Here is a 26496-nt window from a genome sequence, read left to right as displayed (position 1 = left end):
GCTTCTGATGCTAGTCCAATTGTTCTCTCCAAAATTAAATTATTTTATCCAGAATTTAAAAAAGTTCAACCTTATTTATTACTGAAGTACTACTTCTGGGTAGAAAATGTTTCGGATTGGCCAGCCCACTGGGGGGAAAAACGAACTGTGACTGTATCCTAACTTCAATCAAGCTTCCGATTCCTTCTTGGGGTGGAACTTTTATATCTCTACAAAATGTCAATTCTATTATTCTGTGTCCTTTGTGGTGTGTGTGTGAGAGAGAGTGCACAAATGGGCCGATTTCAGCTGCAAAACAAGCACAGAGGTGAAGGCTGTGCTGCTGCCCTTTATAATTTTCATTTCACGCCATTTATATACCGCTTGACTGGAAAGAAAACCTCGTTTCTAAAAACAGAACCCAAAACATGAAAACTCTCGATGAGAAGAAACCCGTTAAGAGCAGGGATGTAAAAACATTCAAAAGATTGCCCAAAACCAGGAGTAGCGAAAGATAAAGCACATGTATGTGGGGATGTGTCTTCTCACGCTTTTGACCGCGCAGGGAAGCTGTCCGTCAAGCGGCCCGGCCTCGCCTGGCCCCGCCCCAGCCGCGCGCTTTATAATAGGAATCCTTCCTCCGAATGGCATTTAACCTGTTGCAGCTGGAGGGGGCACAACGCGCTCGCTGTGGGGAACAGAAGGCGGGAGAATTCGCTCGGCTTTCTCGGCTTCCAAAGGGGAGGAAAGCAGCAAGCTGAAGAAGCCACCCCAAAGCCAACACCTTCAGCCACCAGCGACGAAAGGGGGAAGTTTTGTGGCCGCGTTTTCTCCCCTTCTTCTTCTCCTCCTCCTCCTCCCCACCCCTGACGATGCCTGCACGACGCTGGGGCTCCGGGGCTCCTCGCTTGCTGTTGGCGCTGCTGCTGCTGGCTGTGGTGCCTCAGGTTTCTGCCCACCGCGCGACGGGGCCCCGGGTGAGTGGAACTCGCTTGCTTGCCTCGCCGTTTCTGGTGGGAGGAAGAGGAGGGGGCGTTCAAGTTTGCGCCACGCCTCGCCTGGTTTAGATTCCTTCTCGATAAGGCTTGCTGGTCACTTCTAAACGGCTTGACTGAAGCTGGGGAAAAGTTTTTCCTTTAAAGCAAGCTTTTCCCTTTCATACCTATAACTGGCTGTTGAAAGACAGCCTGAGGAAAATGTATTTAAAAAAACACACACAAAACCATCACCACCAACTTACTGGTTCAGTGTGCCTTTCCTGACCCCACGTTGTTGGAGATGGAGCTCAGCCATTCTGGGGAGCTGTTTTGTGGGGCAAGTGGGAGACAGACTCCTCTAGGGGTGGGGGGGGCGTGCTTGGGTTCTTAAGCCTTGTTTTTAATTGTTGTGGTTTGATCCCCAGGATCAAAAGCCCAGGCGCAACATGAAGGGCTAAAACTGCAGTGCGGCGAACATATGGTCAGGGAGTAATTTAGCATTCTCTTGTTAATTTTGCATTGAACAAAATTGCCTTGCTATCCAAACATAGCTTTAGGACTTTCCCCTTTTTTATGTCTCAAAGGGGGAGTAAATGAATCTGTTTGCCCTCGAGTTAAATGCCCCATAAGAACACTGATGTTGCATCAAGTCCAGGTTACAAGGGTTGAGAACTATGTTTTAATCATTTGCGAAAAGGGAATATTTTACAATTTCCAAAAATATTTTGTGAGAGAACCAGTTGCTTTCTTTGATGTTTTAAAATTAATAGCACACCTCAGACTGGTGCAGAGTAACTCTGGATTCTAACCATTTATGGCTGAAGTCCTATATTCACTTACCTGAGAAAAAGCTCCATTAATGATAATAGGCTGACTTCAAATAACAATGATAAAACAGCCTATATTAGCCAGGCATTTCCCTCCTCCTTCTATATTGTGGGGGTAGATCTGAGGAAAGCACTAAAAAGTGTCCTTACACAGTACCCCTCCAGCTGGAAAGTCAGGTATGTGTACTATATATTTTATGCACTAAATCTAATGCCCTGTTCAAGACTGGAAGGTTTATGGAGTTGAAGCTGTTACTGAGGAGAAGGCGAGAAGAACCCTCTTCTCCAGCTTGCTGGTGAACTATCTCTTAGTACTAGACTGTAAAAATGTTTTAAGAACACCCTACTATTAAGCAGTATAGAGGAAGAAAAAAGCATCCTTCTGTCATACCTCATCTAGCCCCTTTTATGAGATGTGTAGCACAACAACATCTAAAATGTGGCAAAATGTTCCAGTGCATGTCACAAATCTTTGAATTCAAAGGGCAGCCGAAAAGCAGGGTCTCTGCTGTGTGCATGGAGTGCTTTAACCTAAAGTTCCAGTGTATACCTAAAGCACTTCTATCCCCAAGCCATGCTACTCGGTATGATGGTGGCATCTCTCTTTGGGAAAGTATTCACATGAGCTCCAGTGTTGTGGTATCTGAGGGCTTTAATTAGGAACAGTTGAGCTGAAAAGCGAAGCACACTAATCCTGATGCCAGCCCGTATAAACTACATACGCTTGTCTATCAAACTAAATCCACGTAGACCATTTTTATATACTTGACTTTACAAGCCTCTCTAATTGCTCCCTGCACAGTATCTTTTTGAGGAATAGAAGCTATTTCAAGAGACCCCTAAGCCCAATAAAAAGCAGCTGCTGATTTGCCACTTTCTTGCTACATGGGTTCAACAAACTTTTAATTTCAGATGGTGCTTGAGTTAAAGCTTCTTTTTCTTCCTGGTTTGCAGCGAACTTTACGTCCCCTATCTTTGTTGTGGAAGATCTATGCCCTTTAAAACTCTTTACTTGTTTCCTCTTCAGTGTAAAACTGTGGATTTAATGGATGTTTAACTCGTAAATCCCGTCTCCTCCCCCTTCCCAAGTGATTTGTTTGAGAAGTATGGGGCTTTTATTTTTGCCTGCTCGTTTGTTAGCATGTTGAAAGTCAAAGGGGGTTATCCTATCTGATACACTTTCCCCTGACCATTAGGCTCTGCCAATAAAGCTGTCACTAGTATAAATATGCTGTGCTTTACGCTGCCATCTGCATAACAAAACATTTTTTGAATAATTCATTGCAGGGCTTTATAGTGGCTAAGCCATATTACTCAGTTTTCTCTAATCCTGTTATGAGATCTGCAGTAAGGGGGAAGATGTAAAGCTCTGGCTTGCTAAATAATATCCTCTTCAGGAATTACTTCCACTTGTTTGGGAGGTGGGGGAGTAGCAAGCATGTGAAATCAGTGCTGTAGCTTGATCAGAGTTTTGATTTCCCCCAAAATTAGAGGATGCAGAGTAGCAAAAAGTTACTGGAAATCTGAATCCACAGAATTCATTTTGTTTAATTGGAAATGATGGCATTGTCCTGCCCCTGAATCCTACAAATCTTACAGTGCTTTATCCCTGAGTGTTAAAACTGCCTAGTTGATGGAGCCAGATGGTTATTCTAATAATAAGATTCCCCTCCTGATCAAATGAAACACTTAGTGTCATTTCTTTTTAAAGAGGCTATTTTATTCTCTGCGTATGTTATCAAGATGTCAAAAAACACTGAAAGGATTTAGATGAAGTCTGCCTCCCCTCTCATTCCATAGATTGATTCTAGCAGTAGTTACATTCCCTAGCATATTAGGCTAGGTAATAGCACTCCCTTTATAAATGCATGTATTTATGGAGAAGATGCTGAAAACAGGACAGCTCCACAATTCAGTTGTGTTGATGCCTGAAACTTGCCTGGAGGATTTACCAGACACCACAAGACGCTAGAGAAGAATGCCCAACATAATACATATTGCGCACCTTGTACAGTGGTATCTTAGTTTACAAACTTAATCCGTTCTGGAAGTCCGTTCTTAAACCAAAGCATTCTTAAACCAAGGCATGCTTTCCCTTAGCAGCGGGGGAATCAGTTTACAAATGGAACACACTCAACAGGAAGCGGAACATGTTCTTATTCCAAGGCAAAGTTCACAAACCAAAACACCTACTTCCGGGTTTGCAGCGTTCTTAATCCAAGTTGTTCATAAACTAAGCTGTTCTTAAACCAAGGTACCACTGTATGCTAAATGGCTATGCATTCCTTCTTCCCTGTGAAGCTTCACAAGTTTGCTCCCTATGAGAAAATAACCTTATAGGCTAAACTTTCAGGCTGGATAACTAGTTTATAATATGGTTTCAAGAAACTGCCATCTACAGTCGTACCTCCTTTTGCATCTGGGTTCCGTTCCGGAGTCCCGGATGCTCGACGAAAGGGACGCTTGGCAAAGCGCCACTCTGCGCATGTGTGAAACGCAATTTAGCGCTTCTGCACATGCACGAGCAGCAAACCTGGAAGTAACCCATTCCGGTACTTCTGGGTTTGCCTTGGACATTGGACGAAATGGACCCTAAACAGGGTGGACTCAAAACAAGGTACCACTGTAATGGTGAAAAGAGCCCTATCCATTTAAAGTATATCCAGCACACATCTAAAGTGCATGTCTTCCCCCAAAGAACCATGAGAACTGTGGTTTGGTAATGTGGCTGGGAATTGTAGCTATGTGAGAAAGAAACTATCATCCTAGGATTCTTTGGGGAAAATCTTATGCTCTTGATGTGCGTTCAATGTGTTTGAAATGTATGATGCACCTTGGGTTTCTCTAATGTATCACAATACTGAAACTGACTAGAAAATAGAACCTTTTTCAAGAATTTTCTGCAGCCCCTTCTGTGGAAGAGTAACTGACCCATTTTACAAAAACAAATACATATTTGTATAAATAAACTCTCATCCCTGACTATTCTGCCTTTTTAATTTTTTAAAAATACTTAAACAGTAGTGTTTCAAAACATAGTGAGCTGTTTCAAAGGGGACACAACCTTTTTGTGTCATCTGGAATGTGGAATCTACTAGATAATAAATATATGTTGCTAAATTGGATAGAGATAGTGAAACATCTGAGTTTTCTGTCCCCTATATGTTTGAAAGATTAACAGTTTCTGGAGAAAAGAATAAAAGAAACTTCTGGCTGTGTGTCAGCAAGAAAAGATGAAAACATAACTAATCACACTTGAATTAATCCCCCCCACTTTCTCCCACCTACCAACTTTGTCAGCTTGGCTTGCCAACTGTAGATTAATTTACCTACAGTATCAGTCTGTTCATTTATATGCAGGAGAATTCTTCCATACTTTCCATCAGGCCCTTCTTGTTTGAATTTTCCCACAGTATAGTGAAAGCTTTTAAAGGTAATCTGAGCATGAGATGGAAGTATGAGATAGGCCAAAGAGTGGGATTGGGGATCGGTCTTGGCACTATTTCTGTAGAGCTCTTTTGTGTGAATGTTTATGATGGTGGAGGACTTGGGAAGCGCAGCTTCCTTGGACTTCTGCTGTAACTAGCCAGCTACCTGATAACAGCTTGCAGCATAAGGATGTACTAGACTAGAAAGGGTTTGGAAATCATCCTACCTACCTACCTGAAATCATTGTCCCTCCCCCCTTAATGGACATAGGTCCTGCACAGGGAAAAAATTGCAGATAGGTAGCCGTGTTGGTCTGCCATAGTCAAAATAAAAAAATTCCTTCCAGTAGCACCTTAAAGACCAACTAAGTTAGTTCTTGGTATGAGCTTTCGTGTGCATGCACACTTCTTCAGATACTTCTTCAGGTATCTGAAGAAGTGTGCATGCACACGAAAGCTCATACCAAGAACTAACTTAGTTGGTCTTTAAGGTGCTACTGGAAGGAATTTTTTTATTTTGACTAGGGAAAAAATTGTACATGATCATTTCCAACTTGTACAAGTACTTGCAACCAGTACTTCTTAGGCAACTGGTTCTTTGTGTTTCAGTAATAAATGTAGATGAAGAATTGTTGTGGCAAGCTCATACTGCTTCTGCTTGCTTTAAAGCTCAGTGCAATGAAGAACAACTACTTTCCTGTTCCTAAGCTGGGAGAGAAGAGGTGTGGGATCCTCTTGTCACACTCAGCAGAGGCCCGCACCAGTGAATCAAGTCTTCTTGCCCTTGTGGATTGGTAGAGGCCTGTTCTTTTTCATACAAGTAGCTGCCATTCTACCATTCTTAATTATGCAATCATGCTCTTGTGGTCTCTACAATGAGGCACATAACGTTCAGGTCTGGAACCTTTAGTTCTGCGAAATAAATGCTGGTTGGTAATACCTTTCACACTGCCCTGTGTTCTCTTGTGTCTTTCTTTCTCTCTCTCCGTCCCCGCCCCCAATTCCTTACCAGGAGCCTAATATATTTTATTGGTTGGGACAGGTAGGAAAATACTGTTCTTACTACATGCTGTAGAGATGTTTTAACCCCTTTCAGGAGAAAAGCACAACATAATATTTGCCTGCACATCCTAATTTTAAAACTTTGCTTAGGTTTATAAATAGCTTATGAAAGTATGTGCCCAGTGTGATTGTTCTTCCATTGGATGTGGTGTATTGACTAGTGTACCTAAATATGTGAGGCAGTTCATGGTTTCAGTACTAAATACTATCTTGGCCAGTTAGTCATAATAAATTCCTTTCCTGCGGTGAAGTGATGACTAAAGTCTTCCTTCTCATTTCTTGTGTTGGAATTCTGTTGCTGCTTCAGGGTTGGGCCCAACTCAAAGTAGACCCATTTACATTAATGCTTTTGACCATTAATTTCAGTGGGTCTGTTCTGAGTATTACCAACACTGGATACAGCCTCCATTGCTTGCAATACATTTAAACTGTGTGCTTGTGGGTTTTAGATTCGGACTTTGCAACCACAAGAAATTACCCAGCATGGGTGACAGCTCTACACTTCAGCATGTATTGGCATATGCAACTAGTGTTCAAGTAGCTTGTAAATAGTTTCTTACTCTTCCTTCCCTGCAGGCCTTATTGTACAAAACCAAAAACAAATGTTCATGTTTCTAGAATCATGATACGCAGCTCTTTAACATCTTCCAAGTTCCAATGTGTTTTCTTAAAACCCCGCTCCCTGCAAATAACAAGTCCACAAGCAAGCAGTAAATAAGATTGTGCCCAGCCCTGCAACATCACTTATGTGGAAGAGATGCTGTATGGATCAGAATTATTGCAGATGATCTGCTAAAAGGTTTGTATGAGAATTTAAGTGTTTGGAAGGGCCCAGCACAGATTATGTATAAGCAAATTAAAAAATATTTAATGCCTGAGAGCGTAGTGCCCTGAAAAACATACGAATTCTCCTGTTAAAACACTGTTCATTCTCTGAGCAGTGAGAAGTTCAGGGATAGGGCTCTAGGGCTTAGTTTCCTTAAATAAGAGTGCCAAGGATACTTGTGGTATCTCTCAAAAAGGAAGCTGGCTTCTTCCCATTGCAAGATAATGTTGCCTCTATATGAATAATACCCAAACAAAAGTTGTGAGAATCCATCAGATTGTATCTTAAGATGCAGTTTGTGTTTGGGAGTACATGTGTCTTCTGTCTGGCACATGTCAAAATGTGTCCTGGAGACCCTTGCGTAAATACTCTGTTCATAGAATTAATGTTAATCCCTTTCTAAGCAGAAGTTTACATATAGTGTCAACAAAAATGCAAAGCACGTGTGGCCTGACAGAATGAACACATAAGCCATACCAAAATGAGCCTTCCCATGCCCACCAGTTTGTGTACACTGAATTACCTTGCATAGAGCAACAATTCCCAAACTTATTCTGGTTGCTTATGTTTGAGAAACAGAAAGGACTTGTATGTACTTTCGCCATCTGGGGAAAACAACACTAGGAGACCTGAGAATCGGGTTGTGTTGATGAAAAAAATGTTCCCAATATAATCTCAACAAGCTTCTTTATCTCAATTGTGAGGAAATGTTTTGACTACACACAGACACACATTTCTTCATTCTCAGGCTCCCTAGACCTAATCAACAAAAAGTGAAGGACAGCCTATGAGCGGCTTTTAAATACAACAAGCAACAGATGAGCCGCAAAACTCAGCTGGGTCGTCTTGTGGCTTTGCTTCAATCAAAGCCTTATAAATTTGACAGTTGATAATAGAAAGCTGCTGTCAAGATCCAAGTGGATTGGCATGAAGTCTGCATCTTAAGATACACACTTCATATAATCATAGAACTGTTGAATTGGAAGGGACTCAGATGGTCATCTAATCTGAACCCTGAAATGCAGGAATCTCAACTAAAATAGACATGATGGCCATCCAACATCATCTGAAAAACCTCCAAGGAAGGAAATTCCACCAGCTTACTGCCAGAAAGAGTCACAGTGGGCCATGTGTGTTTGTCCCCTTTTCTTCCCCTCCTCTCGTGCCTGAATCTAAATTGTGAATCTCCAGATAGGAAACTGGGTGCCTTCATATTGTATAGAATTGCCATGTGCCTTGAGCCCTAAGGGTAGGGCACAACATGGACTTTCCCCCTTCTTTCCCCCAGAAAGTACTCAAGGACTTCAGTGACCACAAGCAGTCAAACTCAATTTTTGTCTCCTCCACAAAACAATAAATATTCTGTTGGTGGTCTCCCATGTAAAATGCAAAACATGTGCAGCGCTGTTACCTTTACTGTGAGTTTGGATAGGCTGTGATTAGCGTGGGTGCAGTTCAGTGAGCAAACCATTGGAGTATTTCAAAACATTTCTCTAACTGGCAGAGGACATCATGGGGTCTCTTGAGTTGTGCAAATTGAAACTGATCTTATACATTGCTATCACAAAGTCCTTTTGCACCAGGAGTTCAGCTAAAGCCTGTTTGCTCTTCTCTGAGTCTCAGCACTCTGACCCCCCAGAATACACTGGATGCATCCCAAAGCAGGAGCTGCACAAAATACAGACACTTGGACAGAATATAGCTGCGCTGAAATACAAGATAACTCCTTTTAGTCATTTATGCTGGAGGAAGCTTATAGAAACCTGCTGCAAAGCGAGAGTCCTCAAGGATCTGCAAGAAGAACTAGCACAAGAAAAAAACAACTGCATGAAGAGTGAGACTGTCTAAAAGCTGAGCTCATTAAGCACTTGGATCGTCACACAGATTTGAAATATTTCTGTTCAATTATAATAAATCAATGGAGACTTTAAAAAAGGGAACCATTTCATGCAGCAGGAACAAGGTGTATAATAAGTTGTCCAGTAAAATGATTATGCTCTTGTAATAAGAACATAAGAACAGCCCTGCTGGATCAGGACAATAGCCTATCTAGTCCAGCATCCTGTTCTCAGTGGCCAACCAGATGTGCATGGGGAGCCCACAACCAGGACCAGGGCACCATAGTCTTCTCCTCACTTGCAACTCCCAGCAACTGACCTAGCCTCTTATGAGTGAATTCTGTAGTTTACAATGTGCTGCGTGAAGAAATGCAGTAAGTCAGCAATTTGCATAGAGGTTATGTTCAGGGGATTGCACTTAATGCCAAAATTGTGTATAGTCAAAATACAGTGGTTCCTCGGGTTACAGACGCTTCAGGATACAGACGCTAACCCAGAAATAGTACCTCTGGTTAAGAACTTCGCTTCAGGATGAGAACAGAAATCACGCAGTGGCTGCACACCGGCAACGGGAGGCCCCATTAGCTAAAGCGGTACCTCAGGTTAAGAACAGTTTCAGGTTAAGAACGTACCTCCAGAATGAATTAAGTTCTTAACCCGAGGTACCACTGTAGATTGGATTCAATGGCAGGCAGGATTGCCAAGGTCATTTTCCCAAGAACCTTTGCCCCCTTTCTATCCCTGCCCCTGCACATAAAGCTGAATGTTCACAAGTTAAATGCGCATAAGTTGCTGGCTTACTGTACTACCTTTTATCTGCCTTGGATCTTCAAACATTCAGATTCATTGAATGCCCCTCTATAATGCCTCCTATTACTCACCTTAAATCATAGAATTGTAGAGTTGGAAGGGATCCTTAGGGTAATCTAGTCCATCCCCCCTGCCATGCAGGATTCTTTTTGCCCAACATGGGACTCAAACCGACAACCCTGAGATTAAGAGTCTTGTGCTCCACCAACTGAGCTATATGCTTATAACTTTAAAAGCCCCAAATGGTTACAACATTTACACATCCCTTAACGACTGCTAGAATAGAGACATAAAATAATCCTGGTCTACTAGTCAGTTGGAACAGGGTTGCAAGCCATTGTGGGGTGAGGGTTTAAAATACCAGTTGCATTAGTGTTAAGTTACCGTTGCCTCTGGTTATTGTTACAAGGAAAGCTGTAATGGCTTTATCCTGAAATTCAAAATATATTCTGGAAGGTTAAATGGAAAAACCACTGCTAAGTGCAGAGCTACTCTCTTAGCACAAGATGTCTTTTCTTTACCTTTTCTTCCCCTGTAATGTGTTGTACAATTTACTTTCTGCCCTGACATCAGTATCTAAGTGTTTCCTTATAAGGGAGGAACCAGTTATGTGAGGAGGAGAAACATACAGCATAAGGTGAGGATTTTACCACTTGGCAAATCAGAAGAGCTCAGCTTGTATCACTCAAATGTTGTGTCTCCTACCCTAAATTCAAGACCTGATTTATTTCATTTCTTGGCTGCAAATATTTCTTGGTTACATTTCTTAAATGCTGTGTATTTATAGGAAATTATCTCCAGGTCAGAACATTTATCTCCACTAGGAGACAGGTGATGGATTAAAGCAATAAGTGTAGCATTAAGAACCAGTCACCCTTAAGTCAACAGATGGAGATGTGATATTGGGCAGAGTGAATTTCATCAGCACATACTGCTGTGCAACCAGTGAGTTTCAGTGATCCTGTCCCTGCAGCATCCTAAAGCACCATGTGTACCTACATCCACATATTTACTCTCTGCAAACATGAAGGACATAATAAAATTTTAGTTTTGGACTAGAATTGTGAATTGTTCATTATGTATTGGTGCTTCTGACAACATTTTAACGGGTCATGCAAACAAGCAAAATGGTTGCTAAACAGCAAGTTCATTAAGCATCAGCAGACACACTAAATTATTGTCTCTTTGTGTAAAATAACTCTCATATGGAACAATATGCATAGTTAAGGGGCTTGGTACTGCCTTAGTTGTGTTTGTGATGCGGTGATCATCATGCTAACTCTGCTTGTCTTTGATCTACCAGGAAACAATGCTAGAATTGGCTTGATTCCTGGGCAAATCAAACAGAAAAAAGCAACATTGACCCATTAATATTACTACTTGGCAGTACCTTTAAGGTGAAGCCATAAAGAAAATTTGGCACCCTAGAATTTGAAGGGAGAAATGTCAAAATGCTTATGGGTCGTAGCCAACTAAATTCTACCCCGAGGAGACCCATTGAAATCAATGAACCTAAGTTAGCCAAGACCATTAATTTCAGCCCGTCTGTTTTGACTATGACTGCTGTTGGATACAACCCTATACTGTGGTACCTCGGTTTAAGGACAGGCCTTTTTATGAACTATTCTGTTTACGAACTCTGCAAAACCAGAAGTAGTGTCCCGGTTTGCAAACTTTACCTCGGTCTAAGAACGGAAGCCAAATAGTGGAAGGGTACCGGTGGCGGGACGCCTCATTAGGGAAAGTGTGCCTTGGTTTAAGAACAATTTCAGTTTAAGAACAGACTTCCGGAATGGATTAAGTTCGTAAACCGAGGTACCACTGTACAGCTTTGTTTATATGGAATAGCCTGATGTTGTGTTAATCCACGGTACCTTCAACATTTTGATATATAGACAGCCTGTAGCTTGTGGAGATCTGCATTGTTTACTTAGTTTAAAAGCAATGCATTAGTAATTTTGTTTGTGTATAAATTGACTGGGCCAAGTAGTCATGATGCCGCCTTAGGAGGACTTAAGGAAAACACACTTGAATGCTAATGATGAATTAAGTTACAGCTGTAAAGGATGACTGTGGCAATAAAGCAAGATGGTGTGCTTTGATACATCTATCTTTGATATAGGCTTGCTGCACATTTCGGCATCTGGTCGCTTTGCAAATGAGGTCTCAGTTCTCCATTTGTAGATTGGAAAAAAGATACTAAGATAACTTGGGCGGCAAAGAAAAAGAATAGATGCCATGCTTTTCATGTCATACACACAGATGATAGTATCGTTTGGCTGTGAGCTCCTGCCCCAGCTCCTTTGTTTTCTATCTCTCACTTCCTCTTCCTTGGTTGAATGATGATAATCAGTCCAAATTTGTTCTTTCTGCTGCAGGGAAGTTCTTTGGGTGCTGATTGCAGCTTCACAAAGGCTTGCCCAAACTGCTCAGTTGTAGGTTATGATGTGCATTGTGCACAGATGAGAGCTCTAAATAAAGTGATCACCAAACCTCTCCCCCCCCCCTTTGTCTGGGCAGACCTTTCCCAAGCAAAATCCTAAAAGTGCTTCCAGCTCCTGAGCAGCTGCAAGAAACCTGTTTTTTCTCAGACATTAAAAGTTCTTTAATCAGTGTTTGTTGTTTTTGTCAGCAGTGGTGCTGAGGTGTGGAGAGAAAGAGCAGATGCTCTTGCCTGGCAAATTTAGCTATCTTCTGACCTCTCTTATCTCACCTCTGCTGCCTTCCCAGGTCAGAGGAGGCTGGAGTTAGTCCGGGAAGCAGCTATAAACGTGCACCTGTGTAAATGCATGTTCAAAAGTAAAGGGTTTAAGTCCTCTTTTGAATACTTCAGAAAGGCTTCCTGTAGCAGTCACCCAAGAATTTGTGCATTTAGAAGAGAGAGGCTACTGCAAAATCCTGTTGTGGGCTCAGATGCCGTATTATAGCAGCATTCAAAAGATCATTGAATCCTGAAACTTGGGTACAGAGCGTAAACCTAAAGTATTCAACGCTGCCCTTTACCTGCTTGTTTCCACCCCCACAGAATCCACTATTCTATTATGTAAAATTGGCCAGTCCTGAAATAGTAGTAGTAGTGTTAGTAGTAGGGGGTGGGGGTTACGTAAAGTATCACAAGTGCTTGCTTTCTCTGTACACTTGATATTGGGCCTCCAGAGATTACAATCAAAAGCTGCAACTGTGTCATTTAAAAGTAGTGATTTACATGCAGAACAGGTAGCTCAAGAAAATGAGCCGCAATTGACAGTGATATATAAATATATTGTGCTGTTAAACACATTCAGAACTGGCTGCATGTTTGAGATAGGGTGCTTATTTTATGTGGACCCATGATTTGACACACACACACACCCCCCGGCAGAGGAGAAACTCTTTATCCAGCCTTAAATACATGTACTGCTTTAAAATGCTGCTGCCAAAATACCTACATAGCTATGACCCTTCCTCAGCTTTTCAAAATGTGGTATGCAGTGCTCTTTTTGGGGTAAAAAAAAAATGAGGTGCTGATACTCATACCTTGATAAAAATGCAGTGGACACCAGCACAAAATGGCTGCCATGGGCAGCAAGGAAAGAGGTGATGGTACTATGAACCAGTGAGTACTATTGCAAAAAAGCACTGGCAAAAAAGCAGGATAGGCTATTTTATACAGATTTTTATTTAACACCTGCACCATTACCAACACACTGCAAAAAATAAAACAAAATCCCCAAACCCTGGAAATTTGTGTAATGTGTTTGTTTAGGCAAGAGGCAAAATCGTAGATTAAAAGGGGCAGGGGAACAAATGCGGAACCATGGCCTACATTGCATGAAGTGTAGAATTCATGTGTCTTCTGTCAGCTCTTGTTTGTATAGGCTTCCTCCACAAGAGTGAGTTGGCATAGAGAATAATTTGATTTTAAATCTGTAGAGCTTAGGGTTTTGGTTTTGAAAATGAAGTTACTGTGCACAGATGCACGCTTCAGAAATGCCTGCTTTGGCCAGGCCAACAAGCCTGGAACTTTGTGTGTTTTTAGCAGCTTTGGACTTGGAAAACATCTATCAGATTTATATACCTGTTCTCTTTAGTTTTGAAAGAGAGCCTATGTGGTGTAGTGATTGGAGTATTCAAACTAGGGTCTGGAAAACCTCGTGTCAGATCTATTTAGTCTTGAAGATTGCTGGGTGACATTTTGCTAGGCACCTTCTTTTTGCCTAACCCACCTCAGAGTTGTTGTGAAGATAGAGTGGGAAAATCACATATGTCAACTTGAGCAACTTTCAGGACAAGGGGGCTATAAATGTAACAATAAAGAAATACATAAAGGTTTACACAATTGTTGCACCAGTTGTAAGAATGGTGTTTACAGCAGTGACTCTGACTTTTCCTCGTGGCGCATGCCGCTATCCGCATGCTGGTCTCTTGGGACGGTTCTGACGTAAATTTAGTTGGATCCTTGGGGAAAAGTGATAAGGTAAACTGAAGGAAATGCTGAGACTTTCACCTTTTGAATTGTGTCTTTGTAAGTGCGCAGAAAGCTTGCATTAGTGGACACTGCAGTGCTCTCTTAGGCCAACAGTTATCTGAATCATTGTTTATTTTATTTATAAAAGTATTTATATACCATAAAAAATGAAAGCAGTTATACACACACCAACGAATGACAATAAAACAAAATAAGAGGCCATCAACTATCATGGAAAGGTGTGTTTTTAATTGCCTGCATAAGCCTGGTGGATTAGAAGAAGTTTTAGCAGGTGTTTAAAGATTGAATCGGGAGGCATTTGGTCAACGACAATAAAGGCTGTTTCATGTTGATATCAAATGGGCTTCACAAACTTGAGGGACAGCCAATGACATTCTGGAAATGATCTCTATGGTTGAGTTGGGATGTAAGGATTCAGCTGGTCCCTAAGGTGTCCTGGGCCTAAGTCGTTCAGGGCTTGGTACATTAATACAAGGGCCTTGAACCTGGCTTGGTAGTGGATGTGCAGCCAGTGCATCTGTTTTAACAGAGGCATCCCATAGCACCAGTCATGCGCCCCCACCAGCAGTCTGGCTGCCACATTCTGCATCAGATGGAGCTTCTGAAGGGCAGCCCCACATACAGTGAATTGCAGAAATCCAGTTTAGAAGTGATCAACACACTGGTCAGGCTATCCCTGTCCAGCAGTGACCATAGCTGATGGACCAGACAAAGCAAGGGAGAATATCTTCAGAGAGGATATATATGCAAACACATTAATAACGCTAGAAAAAGTAAACAAAATGTATTAAAATTCACAGTACTTCATTTTTTATTTAAAAAAACATATATTTTACTTCCTGTTTTTCAACTTTAGTTTTTAATAAGTGATCGTGACAGAGACCCGCAATGTAACCTCCACTGCTCCAGGTCCCCAACCAAGCCCCTCTGTGCTTCAGATGGCAGGACATACGAGTCAATGTGTGACTATCAGAGAGCAAAATGCAGGGATGCAAGCCTGAGTGTGGTTCATCGAGGCAGATGTAAAGGTAAGGAAAGGAAAGTGGCTTTATTGACAATGGTATGGGAGTGTTTTGACTTTTTTTTCAGACTGTAAGTTGATTCTTGCATTATGCTAGATAAGCACCTCCTAGGATTATCTGTATTTGCAAATAACAGTTTGTTGAGGAGGAAATGGCTAGCATTATTTATTTCAACAATTTGTATACAGCTTTGCACTGTATTCTTCACACGGTGCATATTCATCCATTCATTCATTCATTCATTCCCTGCCTTTTCCCTTGACAGAGCCTCAAGGCGCTTAAAAGATAAAATAAGATAGCAAAGTTATATTAATGGAGTGTGAAGGGATAAAAGTGCACTGTGAGTGAGTTTATTTTACAGGCTGTATTTCATTCACTCCATTTTGGTAACTCTGCAAGGTGTCCTCCTGCTTTTCCATTTTCAAACTCTGTTTTCCTCCTTTAGAGCTGTTTCTTTTTCACCTCAGTGGAACAGCTATGCATTCCCCCAAATGTAGGTGACCAATTATGTAACTGTTCAGTAGCTTGGCCACTTATATGGATTGCTCTAGACATTTTCTTTTTTATGGACTGAAGGTCCTCTGGAGGATCAACTTTAACCCTTCCCTTTACCCATAATAATGCCTCTCCATCAGATTCTTCTCCCGCCCCTCCTCTGCTGCCAAATTGCAGCACAGGAGGCAATGATGATTTGGAGTTCAGTGACGGGGGTGGAGTATTTAACCCCCTCCCCCATATAATGGTTTCAATTTAAAAATTTTCTCCCATCTAGGGGTAGGGGATAAATTTGCTTCTTTATGCATTTAAACCTGACTCCATCTTATTTTCACTTTCTGAAAGAATATGTGAACAAATATGCAACTATCATTCAAAATTCATGCTTACCCGAATTTTGTGATGTTCTCCAAACAGATGGTAAAATACATATTTTGATCGGCAGAGAAATGAAATTATTAGCGAACATAAATATTAGCAAAAATGCTTATAAATGTGTACATTAGTCAAAACTGCTTATACAAATATGGTAAGAGAAATTTGCACTAAAATGCTGATGAATATTCATGAGGATTTTTCCTCCTTAATTCACAAAATGCTTAAAAATGTGGAGACCTGAATTTAAGAACTGGAAGCAGAACTGAAATGGACAGTACTTTCTGTTCCTACTACCAACAATTGGGGCTGAGCTAAGGGGGATCTCCACTTGGCAGCTGCTATTCTGATTCCAGTTTAAAGCAGAGCAACAATGATTGGTTGCTGCTAAATAGCCCATGTGTGGAAGCACCAATGGGTGGTGTCTTGTACTGCCTGCTGCTACTTGAATTCCTAGTGGATTTTGTCCCCTTCAGATGCTGGTCAAAGCAAATGCAGAATAGAAAGGGCTCAAGCTCTGGATCAAGCAAAGAAGCCACAAGAAGCAGTCTTCATTCCAGAGTGCACTGAGGATGGATCATTCACCCAAGTAAGATTTTCATCAAGATTCTTGTTTCTTTTTGTTGAGAAGATGCATGGACTGGATTGCCTAAGCTTTGTCACTTTTGTGTATTTTGCAGAAAGAAACATAGTTTAAATGTGTGTTGTACTTTGCTTGTGTATTTTATACTCAGCTATCTATACCCAAATACAAGGTGTACAGTGGAACCTCGGATTGCGGATGTAATCCGTGATGGAGGCGTGTCCGCAACCTGCAGCGCCGTGTCTGTGCACGCGCGTGACACACTTTGGCGCTTCTGCGCATGTGCAAGTGGCGAAACCCTTTCTGGTACTTCCAGGTTTCCCGCGGTCCATAACCTGAAAATGCATAACCCAAAGCATCTGTAACCCGAGGTACCACTGTATAATAAAATATATGGGTCGGATTTAACATCTATATTCAATATTTGGAAATAATTTTCAGACACCTGTGCTTTTCATAAAACCCTAGCCCAGAAAATCTATTGCTCAGTAACCTTTTTTAAAAATAAGAACCTTAACATTCTAGCGTGTCTGTATTTACAGACACTGTATGTTTGTTTACATGCATGTGCCCATGTATCTCACTTGGCCATGCTGAGAATTCCTTAACTACAGCATCCTCCCAAGACTGGATTCTTTTTTTCTCTTGGAAAAGTGTTTTCCCGCATACAAAATGAATGTTTTTCTTGCTATTGCCCCTGCCTTCTTGTTATTGAAAGAGGAGGGGAAAATGTTTATCTTTCGTTTCTTATCTGTCCTTTGATGCGATTCCTTATCAAAATGCCTACTTGGAAGGGGGTCAGTGGGCCTTAGGAACAGCAATGCTTTTTTCCCTTTATTTTTTAGCTTTTGCTTGTAGAAAAACTGAATGTCTCAGCTGTTTTAGCTCTGTATCAAATATTTTAAAAGCACATCCCTAAAATGGAAATGACTGTTCTACATACTGCTGCACTCACAAGGGAGTAATCCTATTGGGCCTACACTGCAAGCTAAACAAATTAGCTACTTGCAATTCTACCTTTGGAAGTCTGCCTCCTCCATTCATGCCATATTGCAGTTCTTGAAGATTTCACTAATCAGTACATCTTGAACACACAGTGAAGAGTTCTCTTTGGTTGTCCCAACACAGTGGAATTCTTTTCCTCCAGTGCTCACCAAATCTGGGTATATCAAGCTATTGTTTGGGGAAAAATGTTTTAGTTTAGTACTTCATATTATAATCTGAAGTCATATAAGGGCATCAGCTCATTGGGTCTGGTTAGTGCCTGGATGAATGACTGCCTGGGAACCACATGCATCCTTTGGTTCCATCATGAAACAGAAGTGGGATTTAAATGTGTTCAAAAGATAGACAAATAATTACTTCAGACTTTTCTTCTTTATTTAATTTGTATACCATCTTTCATCTGAATATCACAGGGCAGTTTACAGTATAAAACACAAAATACATAACATAATTAACAAAACGAAAACAAAAAAACAAAAAACAAAACTGATATCCCCACACATTTAAAAGGCCAAAGATTGTTCTTCGCCCAGGCCTTTGGCTGATTAAACAATAGTTTGCTTAGTGCTTAAATATAAGTAATGAAGGTGCCAGGCAAGCCTTCCTGGGGGGTGCATTCCACGAGCCTGTGTACCTTATACTCCATGTATTCCCCACAGACCTCTGTACCCTATACTCCATGTATTGTATATATGCTCCCTTCTCAGGCTGGCATATATTTACATCTGAGTCTTTCTGTGTACCCAGGAACTCTGCTTTCTATACCAACTACAGTGGTACCTCGGGTTAAGTACTTAATTCGTTCTGGAGGTCCGTTCTTAATCTGAAACTATTCTTAACTTGAAGCACCACTTGAGCTAATGGGGCCTCCTGCTGCCGCCGCGCCGCCAGAGCACGATTTCTGTTCTCATCCTGAAGCAAAGCTCTTAACCTGAGGCACTATTTCTGGGTTAGCAGAGTCTGTAACCTGAAGCGTATGTAACCCGAGGTACCACTGTATATATTGGTAGAAGTGAGATTGCATATGCTGTTTCTGCTTTCAACCATGATATGTTCAGCTTCATGTTTGCATATGAACTCCAATTTGCATGTCACATAGTTGAGAATCATGGAAAAAACCAGGTTCCTGATCACACAGCTGGAGACCTGTATACCTACAACTGTACATGTGCAAATTGTACTGACAGCATACCTGATCCCACTCTTCCTCTGTACAGGGCTAGGAACAGTTAGGCAGACACACATACCTGGTTCTACCAGCCCCACCAATCCTACTCTGTGAAGTTTGCTACAACTATTTTATAGCTCTGAGAACACTGCTTGGCAGACACCTTGGAGCGAATACCCCCCCCCAAAACCCCCCATCACACTCCCCATGCAGTTCAGGCTACCAGTATTAGATTTCTGTACCACTGAACTTTTTGAACATAGCCTCTGATTTCCTAAGCTGTTACAGGACAACGGCTGCTGTATTTTAGCTCTGAGAAATGATGTAGGAGTCAGTACGAGGGAAGAAGGGCAGGCACAGACTTCATTATAGCATGGGCTCCTGTCGGCAGCATACTGAGCCATATGATTAATCCTGGCCAGTGCCTGTATTTTCCATACACATACAATTCTATGTTTTCCCTTCGCCAGAAGATGGAGTGGAAACAAATCGGCCCTTGATTTGCCTCTGTCAAGTTATAATGGACGATCCTGCCAGCTTGTTAAAATGTTTATGTAGTCCTTTGAAACCTCATTCTGGCATCTTCAGTGAGGAACTGAACAGACCTCAACAAAGGCCCCATTCTCCCAGAGGAGCCTGCCAGTGGCTACAGTTTTAATGTTTTCATATTCTAATGGTTTTTATGGGTGCAGGAATTTATTTAAGGGCCCACTGGTTGAAGTGTTGGTTTTTGTTCTACTTCACACACTGTAATTGATGTGTCTGACGTAGGGGTGGGGAGGGTCGTAACAGCACTTCTAATTAATTTGGGAAATGGTGACAGAGCAGTTCTGTTGTGCGATATTTCCTGCTATTTGGTCAATTTGAGCTGGGAGCTTTTAAGCTGTGTGTTTATCTAAATTTGACAAAAAGACAAAAGAAGCATTGCTTTCCATGTGATGGAAATTTGTAGGTGGCAATCCAGAATGAAAATGTGTATGAAAGCCTAGGTATTCACCCAAAAGCTTGTGCAGCATAAGAGTTAAGAACATGAAATATGAGTATAGTATAGTGGTTAAAATCACGAGCTATGAGCTAGGGTTAGGGATGAAGGAGATTTTGGCTGTTGCTTGCATTTTAATGAGAAACTGCTTAATTCACACTTCTCAAACCACTATGGAAACTGAAACACCGCCATCCTTTGAAATTTGCAGTTTTCTGAATTTTGTGATGCGGTTCTCCAACCAAATGTTATGCCCCAAAGTTCATATAATGGGCACAAAATGTTTTATATTTAGGGAAATTGATTTCAGGAATTCATATATTAATCAAAATGCACAAAAATGTGTTTATTAGTAGAAATTTTCACTAAAATGCTGATGAATTTCCATCAGGTTTTTAAAAAAATGACCACAAATTGCTGCACAAAACTGAATTTATAATTGGGAAAATGAGGAACTTGGAGAACTGAAATGGTCTGTCCTCGGTTGGCGTGTTCCATTCTTTGTTCAGCTGTAGACTTTCTGGATGAATTTAAGCAAGACATTTTCTGCCACCCTAATCTCTAATGTGGTGATCATTTGGTTGTGATTCAAAAAGGCTTGTAAGTTTTGTTTATAAAAAATAAAGACTGTTGTGCTTGATCTGTATTACTATAGTTGGCTATTTTGAATATATGGAGAAATGAAGGAATTTGAGGGGAGGCAGAAAAGGTTAAATGGGGATTGTAACGAAGATGACCGATCAATGAAAGTTGACGGTATGATGCAGCTTTCGGTAAATATCCTTTTCGAAAAACAAAGAAATGCTAAGAGCCTGCTGAATCCAATCAGAGGCCCATCTGGTCCAACTTTCTGTTCCCACAGTGGCCAGCCTGTGGCAAGCAGAACTTGAGTACAACACCACTTTCCCCACTTGTGAATTACCAGCAATTCAGAGGCATACTGCCTCCATCAACAGAGAAAGAACATAGTCACCATGGCTAGTAGCAAGTGATAGCCTTATCCTCAGTTGATTTGCCCAATCCTCTTTTAAAGCCATCCAAGATAATGGTCAACACATGTGGTGGCAGATTCCCTAGGTTAACTGTTTGTTGTATGAAGAAGTACTTTTTGTCTGTCCTGAATCTTCCAACACTCTTCTTATTATGAGAAAGGGAGAAAAGCCAGCACCAGCACAATTTCAGTATTTCTCCATCCTGCAGAGGTAAAGAGAATTCACAGTGCACAAGCATGCACAATTAGAGAGGATGAAATGCATTTACAGACTTTTCCAGTGGTTTTCAGTTATGATATATGCACAAGCAAGGGGCTGCCTGTAATTGATCTTCAAACATTATTGTAGATTGTATTGGTCATTTTTGCTAGGCCTTTAAAAAAAACCTACAGTTTAAAAAAGAAATTGGTCAATTAAGAGTATGCATCACACTTTCCCTAAGTTTTTGATTGTTTTGGCAGTGCCATAGCTCAGTGCCAGAATACTTGCTGTGTATGTCGAAGGCACTTGGTTCAATTCCCAGTATTTCCAGTCAATAGGATAGGATTAGGTACCAAGTGATGTGAGCTGCTGCCTGTCCTAGTGGACAATATTAGAACAGGGGTCACCAACCTTCTTGGACCCATAAGCACACTTGCAAATGAGAGAAAGTGTTGTGGGCACCACACACACCACATTCAGGCAAGTACTGCAATCTGTTCTATGCTTTTTTCAGCAGCGTTTGGGGCAGGGGGTGAGGACTGTGCATGGGCTACAGAAAGCCTCTGTGGGCTCACTGGGGCTCCAGGCTAGATGGACCAATTGTCTGACTCCATATATGGCCAGGTTCATATGACTACCGATCTTTGGCAACATCCCATTCATATGGGTTTCATGAACTGCTGCAATCAGGCATCTTGCCAAAGGATCAATAAACCTCTTGTAGTCTGAAATAAATCCAGCAAGTCAGGAGCTGTGTTGCTTCAGCTTTTTAACTGATTGTGTTACTTTATTCCGTTTAACTTTATTGCTTACTTATGTTAATCTCTAAGATCTTGACAAAAGCTATTCATTTGTCTTGCATCTGGTCTTGTGATTATATTACTGTACGAATTGCTCTACTGTTTCTTTCATGGAGGGTTTGCCCTGTTCCACTAATACGTAACTGTGGCTTGACTTCCCTGCCCTACTGGCAAAGCTGAGGAGCTATCCAGCAGGTTAGGGAGCAGGTCTGCAGCAAGGTTCTTGATGCAGCAGTGGAGCTGTCCAGCCAGAGAGCCAAAAAGAGCTGAGCGGAGTTGCAAGAGGCAGTGAGCAGCTGAGTAGTTTATAGCTATCCCCAGAACCCTAATCTGAAGCATGTGCTGGTTCTTGCTTTCTCCTCCTGGCTAGGGCTCATGTTGTGAGGGTTTGTGCTTCCCGATGTACAGTGCAGCAGCTTCTTCTTGGGGTCTCCCTCTGCTATTGTGGGTGATCGAGGAAGGTCTGCAGCTGGGGTCTGTGACGTTCAAGATGTGTCTTCTGTTTTTCCTTCCCTTCCAATGTGCGCTAAACTTGCTCCACCTATTTTTGCAGTAACTGTCTCTAATTTGTTTGAGTAGGCCAGAGGCTTTATAAAAATTATCTGATTTTGGTTGCTACGTTCCTGCTAAGGACGAGTTATTCTTTCTTTGTTTGCATATAGATATTGCCTAGACTGGGAGACATAACTATTAAATTAAAAAGTGCAAAACAAACACTTTTCTCATTTTCCTTGAAAACGTTTATTCCATAAACTCTAATGGTTCCTTAATGTCTCTAATAGTACAAAAGTTTTCACATTCAGTTTGGGTTATTGGATGAGCACAGGTTGCAGGTGGATTCTGGGAACCCTGTAACTAGTAAGTTTCCTCTTCTCCAAACAGGTGCAGTGCCATACCTATACCGGATACTGCTGGTGCGTCACTCCAGACGGCAAACCCATCAGTGGTTCTTCTGTACAGAACAAAACTCCTGTATGTTCAGGTACTGAGGGCTGAGAAAAAATGATTGCTGCTTTTGATGCTCAAATAGGAAGAGAAAGGGACAAGCATTTTGGCTTTTAATTCAAAGGTCTTGGACCCGTTCATACAACGCAAAATTAGTCCTACACTCAGGGAATTGAGATAATAGCTGCTAATAGCTGCTCCAACTTGTGGCCAGCTCAATCTTCAGTGCTGCTTGAAAGCTGTCATTCATTCACAGCTCATCTTCATTATATGTTGCAAATGGTTTTGACCATCAGGTGAAATGAGTAGAAGAGAGTAACGCAGTTTGAATTTCCTCCGCGTTTTTTGGTCAAGATAATTGGCATTCATTGTTTCCACCATGTGCTCTAGCTTGGGCACCTGTAAACATATGATTCTCCATTCAGTGACACATTGCTTTATAACTCTTTGGGTATCAAACCGAATATATTTTTAAATAGCCTCTTGATGCTGTCCGAGTGGCTTCTTTTCCATGAAAAATAAATTATGTTAGAATAGATACTTGTCAAAAGAGTTGGTTAGAACTGGATTTTTTTTAGGGATGAAATACGCTAAATGGGTTTAGGCCAAACCAGACTTCAGAAAAAGTTTGTAATATATTACAAACCGGACCATCTATCTCCAGCAAGCATCTTGCCTTTCTTTTCTCTTTCTCGCTCTCTCCCCCACCCCATTCTGTCTATCCTAAATGGTGGGCAAAATAGGATTCCATGGAAGGGGGGGCAGGTGCCTGACAAACCAATATCTGTTGCTGGCAGAAAATATTGGAGACTAAAATACAGCTACTAGGCAGTGTTTTTTAGGAATCTTGACAGAAGGCCAGCTGTGGTCTCCTGCGCCAGTCCAGGCACTGCCCCCATCAACCAGCTCTTGTATCTGTCCATGAAGTATCTACTACCTGCCTATCAACACATTTCATTCTGGCCATACAGTCTGTAACGTCCTCAGACCAGACTGCAACGCTCATATTTCAAAGGAACCCCTTCCTCTGTACTTTGCTCTTGCAGATAGTAAACTTGTATCCTTCAAACTGGATTCCACAAAATGACTGAGGCCAGTACAAAAGTGGCTAGAGGAGCAGCAAGATTTCTGGGGATTGGACACATGTGTTGGGGCAGTTGCTTGGAATTTTTTCATTTTTTTTATTTTTAGGGCATGGCATCTAAGGCAAATGGGCCAAATTTGTGCCAATGGATTTGGCTGTATTTGTTGAGATTGTATATCTGTGACTGCTTTGCCCATGTCATCTCTTAAATAACAGAATTATGTGTTTCCTTCTCTTTAAGGTTCAGTAACTGACAGGCCTTTAGGACAGGGTAATTCTGGGAGAAAAGGTGAGTGGAGTTCTATGCTCACAGAAGTGGGTTTTGTTTTGTTTTTCGATGTAGGGCTTTCCAGTCATTCTCCTTAAGTCATGTTGGAACTTCTCATAATATCAAAAGCATTACTATAGTGCAAATGGTGCCATGGTATCAAGTTCTGAGTCTTAAGTGCTGCTTTCATGAGGAGAAGACGACATCTGATAAGAGTACACAAAAGCAGAAGCTGCAGGATAGTCCTCATGAATTGTGTTACCCTCCTGAGTTATCCTAAGATTGAAAGAATAGAAGACTGGCATGGTCAGCACAGATCTATAGCAATGCTGAGCATGCGTTTTAAATTATGGGCCAGCTGTTCCCAAGTGTAGGATTTTCAGAGGTGCTGCACATTGGCCTAACGTAAATTCTCACTGTGATGTGTGAGATCATTGCCTTGTAAGCATTTTTGACTATTTATTTTGAATTCAGCAGGGGAATAATCAGGCCAAAACTAAAGCACTGTTGAACTATACAACTTCATGCTGCCTAGCACTTTCCATGAGAAAGTTCTACACCAGCTGGCAGAACCATTCTGAATACTTTTTACAAGCAAGATTACTAGTACAGTCAACCAGCTTCTCACCTTGGTATAAAGTACTTAAATGTTGTAGGAATACACAATGTTGAGGAATAACTTGAGTTAACTAATATTTTAGGTGACACCAGCTAGCCTTCCAGAAGGGTGCGGGGAACTGGAATATTAATTTTGCATTCTGTTTTCTGCATTTTTGTGTTGAGGGAAAATCTCCCATACCACCATACTGTTTTCGCCTCTTCACTTCAGATGTAAAAACTCTATTGTTGCATTCAGTTTCATAGGAATTTTTGCCTACAGTCAGGTGTGCCTAAAAGTGGCAGAAGAGCTAGAGATGGAACACAAGTGTCGGCTTTTGCAATATGAGCTGTCAAAATAAGGACTATAAAACCGGAAATCTGAAATAGATTAGTAGGGATATTCATCCTTCCTCGAACTGCTGCCTTCCAAATGTTTTGGACTCCACCAGTCCAACAAGCAGAGCCCTGTGAGGCTGATGGGAGTTGTAGTCAAGCATCTGGAGGGCACAGAGTTGTGGTAGGCTGATACAGATGCTGTAATGTTTCTGATTTAGCTGCAATATTCACTTAACAAATTCCATCGGTGAAAGCCTGTGCAAGGATTTCCACTTGTGCAATAGGGCTTTCCTCTCACCTCCCAGTGCACCTCTAGAAACTGGCTTGGATTCCTTTACTCTTGTTCTAGAATGACTGATTATAGTGCTGAGGTTCTTTTATTTGGAGTTTATGAAAACGTGATCCTGCCTTTCCAGAATTTGAGTGAGGAAAGCAATGGATGCTTTTGAAATATGGCTGCCCAGTTGTAAACCTTTAAGATAGGTCTGCAGGCATTCCGTACATGGATTGTTCCCTGCGTTCCACATTTGTAAGATGCATCTTCTGATGCTTGTCCTCACTAGTTAACATGAGGAAGTGGGTATGCCCAAGACAATCAAGCCAGGACTGCTGGAAGTAGTGGGAGTTTGGGTCCTTTGCTAGACATGCCACTAAATACCATGTGAAACCAAAATATAATCGTCTTTTGGTTCAGGGAGAGGCTCTTGAGAAAGGGAATGATGCGCTTAAGGAGGAAAGTGCAATACTGGGCTGAACACTCCTCTGTGATCTGCTAATTCTTTTGTGCATCCTTCAGCAAGAAATCCATTTTTCACTAGAGAAAAATTCATTTCAGTTTTCCACCCTGCCTTTTCCCAAGCTCTCTATTGAACTGATAAAACATTTGCCTCCTTCTATAGTGGCATTGGGGTGTTGATCTCACTGAGGTCTGGGCAATGTCTTTAAATATATATATATATATTGGAGACTTTAGATTTTTGATGTTTAAAATGTTAAAGTTTAGGTTTTAAATTCTGTATACTGTATTGTTATAAAGTGCTCTTCTACATTGATGGTGAAAAGTGGAATATAAATTTTAAATAAGAAATCTGTCCATTATAAGCTAAATTGTCTGCTGTTTTGCAATTTGCCTTGTCAAATATGTTTGTTCAACCTGTGATTCAGCTTCCGTCACCTTGAAAGTGAGAACAACAACTGAGGTTTATAGAACCTCTTGTTCATGCATCTGCAGTCTTGGATTAACCACTTATGACCTTTAATCCTTCTCATATGTGGTTGATGCAAAGCAGATCAGATCAGCTCTTTTCTGCCATGTGTTGAACGGTGAATTGACTGAAGCTTGACAATATTTTTATGTGTCTCCATCCTTCTGGCACTGCCCTTGCATTGAACTTTCCCATTTGTTTGTCTTGCTATTAGTCCTGA

General features: G+C 41.4%; 1 protein-coding gene across 2 annotated transcripts in view; it reads left to right on the top strand.

Moving 5' to 3' along the window:
* Nucleotides 1-607: 607 nt before the first annotated feature.
* SMOC1 (SPARC related modular calcium binding 1) overlaps nucleotides 608-26496 on the top strand; it is a 69680-nt gene continuing 43791 nt past the window's right edge. Inside the window, exons 1-5 of one of the 2 annotated variants that reach the window (XM_081186331.1) lie at nucleotides 608-956; nucleotides 15072-15243; nucleotides 16584-16696; nucleotides 22721-22820; nucleotides 24109-24156. In XM_081186331.1, the coding sequence (XP_081042457.1) occupies nucleotides 852-956; nucleotides 15072-15243; nucleotides 16584-16696; nucleotides 22721-22820; nucleotides 24109-24156 (538 nt within the window). In that variant the 5' untranslated portion in view covers nucleotides 608-851. The remainder of the gene's footprint in view (nucleotides 957-15071; nucleotides 15244-16583; nucleotides 16697-22720; nucleotides 22821-24108; nucleotides 24157-26496) is intronic. The other variant, XM_081186332.1, reaches the window with a different exon arrangement.

The sequence above is a fragment of the Podarcis bocagei genome (genome assembly GCF_964188305.1).
Source record: "Podarcis bocagei genome assembly, chromosome: 1".
NCBI classification, from domain to species: domain Eukaryota; kingdom Metazoa; phylum Chordata; class Lepidosauria; order Squamata; family Lacertidae; genus Podarcis; species Podarcis bocagei.
Note: the sequence above shows the minus strand (reverse complement) of the source record. Positions and strands in the feature narration are given on the sequence as shown.